The sequence below is a fragment of the Penaeus monodon genome, chromosome 28, assembly GCF_015228065.2.
Source record: "Penaeus monodon isolate SGIC_2016 chromosome 28, NSTDA_Pmon_1, whole genome shotgun sequence".
Lineage (NCBI taxonomy): Eukaryota > Metazoa > Arthropoda > Malacostraca > Decapoda > Penaeidae > Penaeus > Penaeus monodon.
This window is the reverse complement of record NC_051413.1, coordinates 25,724,448-25,724,843: the sequence shown is the minus strand read 5'-3', so window position 1 is coordinate 25,724,843 and position 396 is coordinate 25,724,448. Positions and strand designations below refer to the sequence as shown.

The window sequence follows — 396 nt, the reverse complement described above, 5'->3', positions numbered from 1 at the left end:
CTTCACTGTCGGGTAACTATAATGCCAAAATAGAAACACCTCTTAGACTAAATACTTCTACGTGGACGGGCTTGTAGGCTCTTCGGAAATCGAGGCCAGGGCTTGAGAGCCTGGCCTACGAAGCGTCTTGGAAATCAGCCTGACAGTTCATGGCACATTGAAGATCAAATGAAATCAGAAAGTTCTTAGCGCCAACTACTCTAAACTGGCTTTGACTCTCGCTTTGCCGTATCTGTTTTTTTTTTATTATTATTGTATGGAACGGGGAGGAACAAAATTATATATCGGAAGTTTTTATTATACTTGTTTTTTTTTCTATCCCACCGTTGTTATTTGTTATATATTTTGTTTTTGTTTAGATGTTTATTTTTTTCCCTTTTTCTTAACCCCACCGCC

General features: G+C 38.4%; 1 protein-coding gene across 1 annotated transcript in view; it reads right to left on the bottom strand.

Moving 5' to 3' along the window:
- The window catches only part of LOC119591118 (mushroom body large-type Kenyon cell-specific protein 1-like), a 13,080-nt gene that overhangs the window by 480 nt on the left and 12,204 nt on the right, over positions 1-396 (bottom strand). The window contains exon 10 of the mRNA XM_037939832.1: positions 56-126. Within this exon, the coding sequence (XP_037795760.1) occupies positions 56-126 (71 nt within the window). The remainder of the gene's footprint in view (positions 1-55; positions 127-396) is intronic.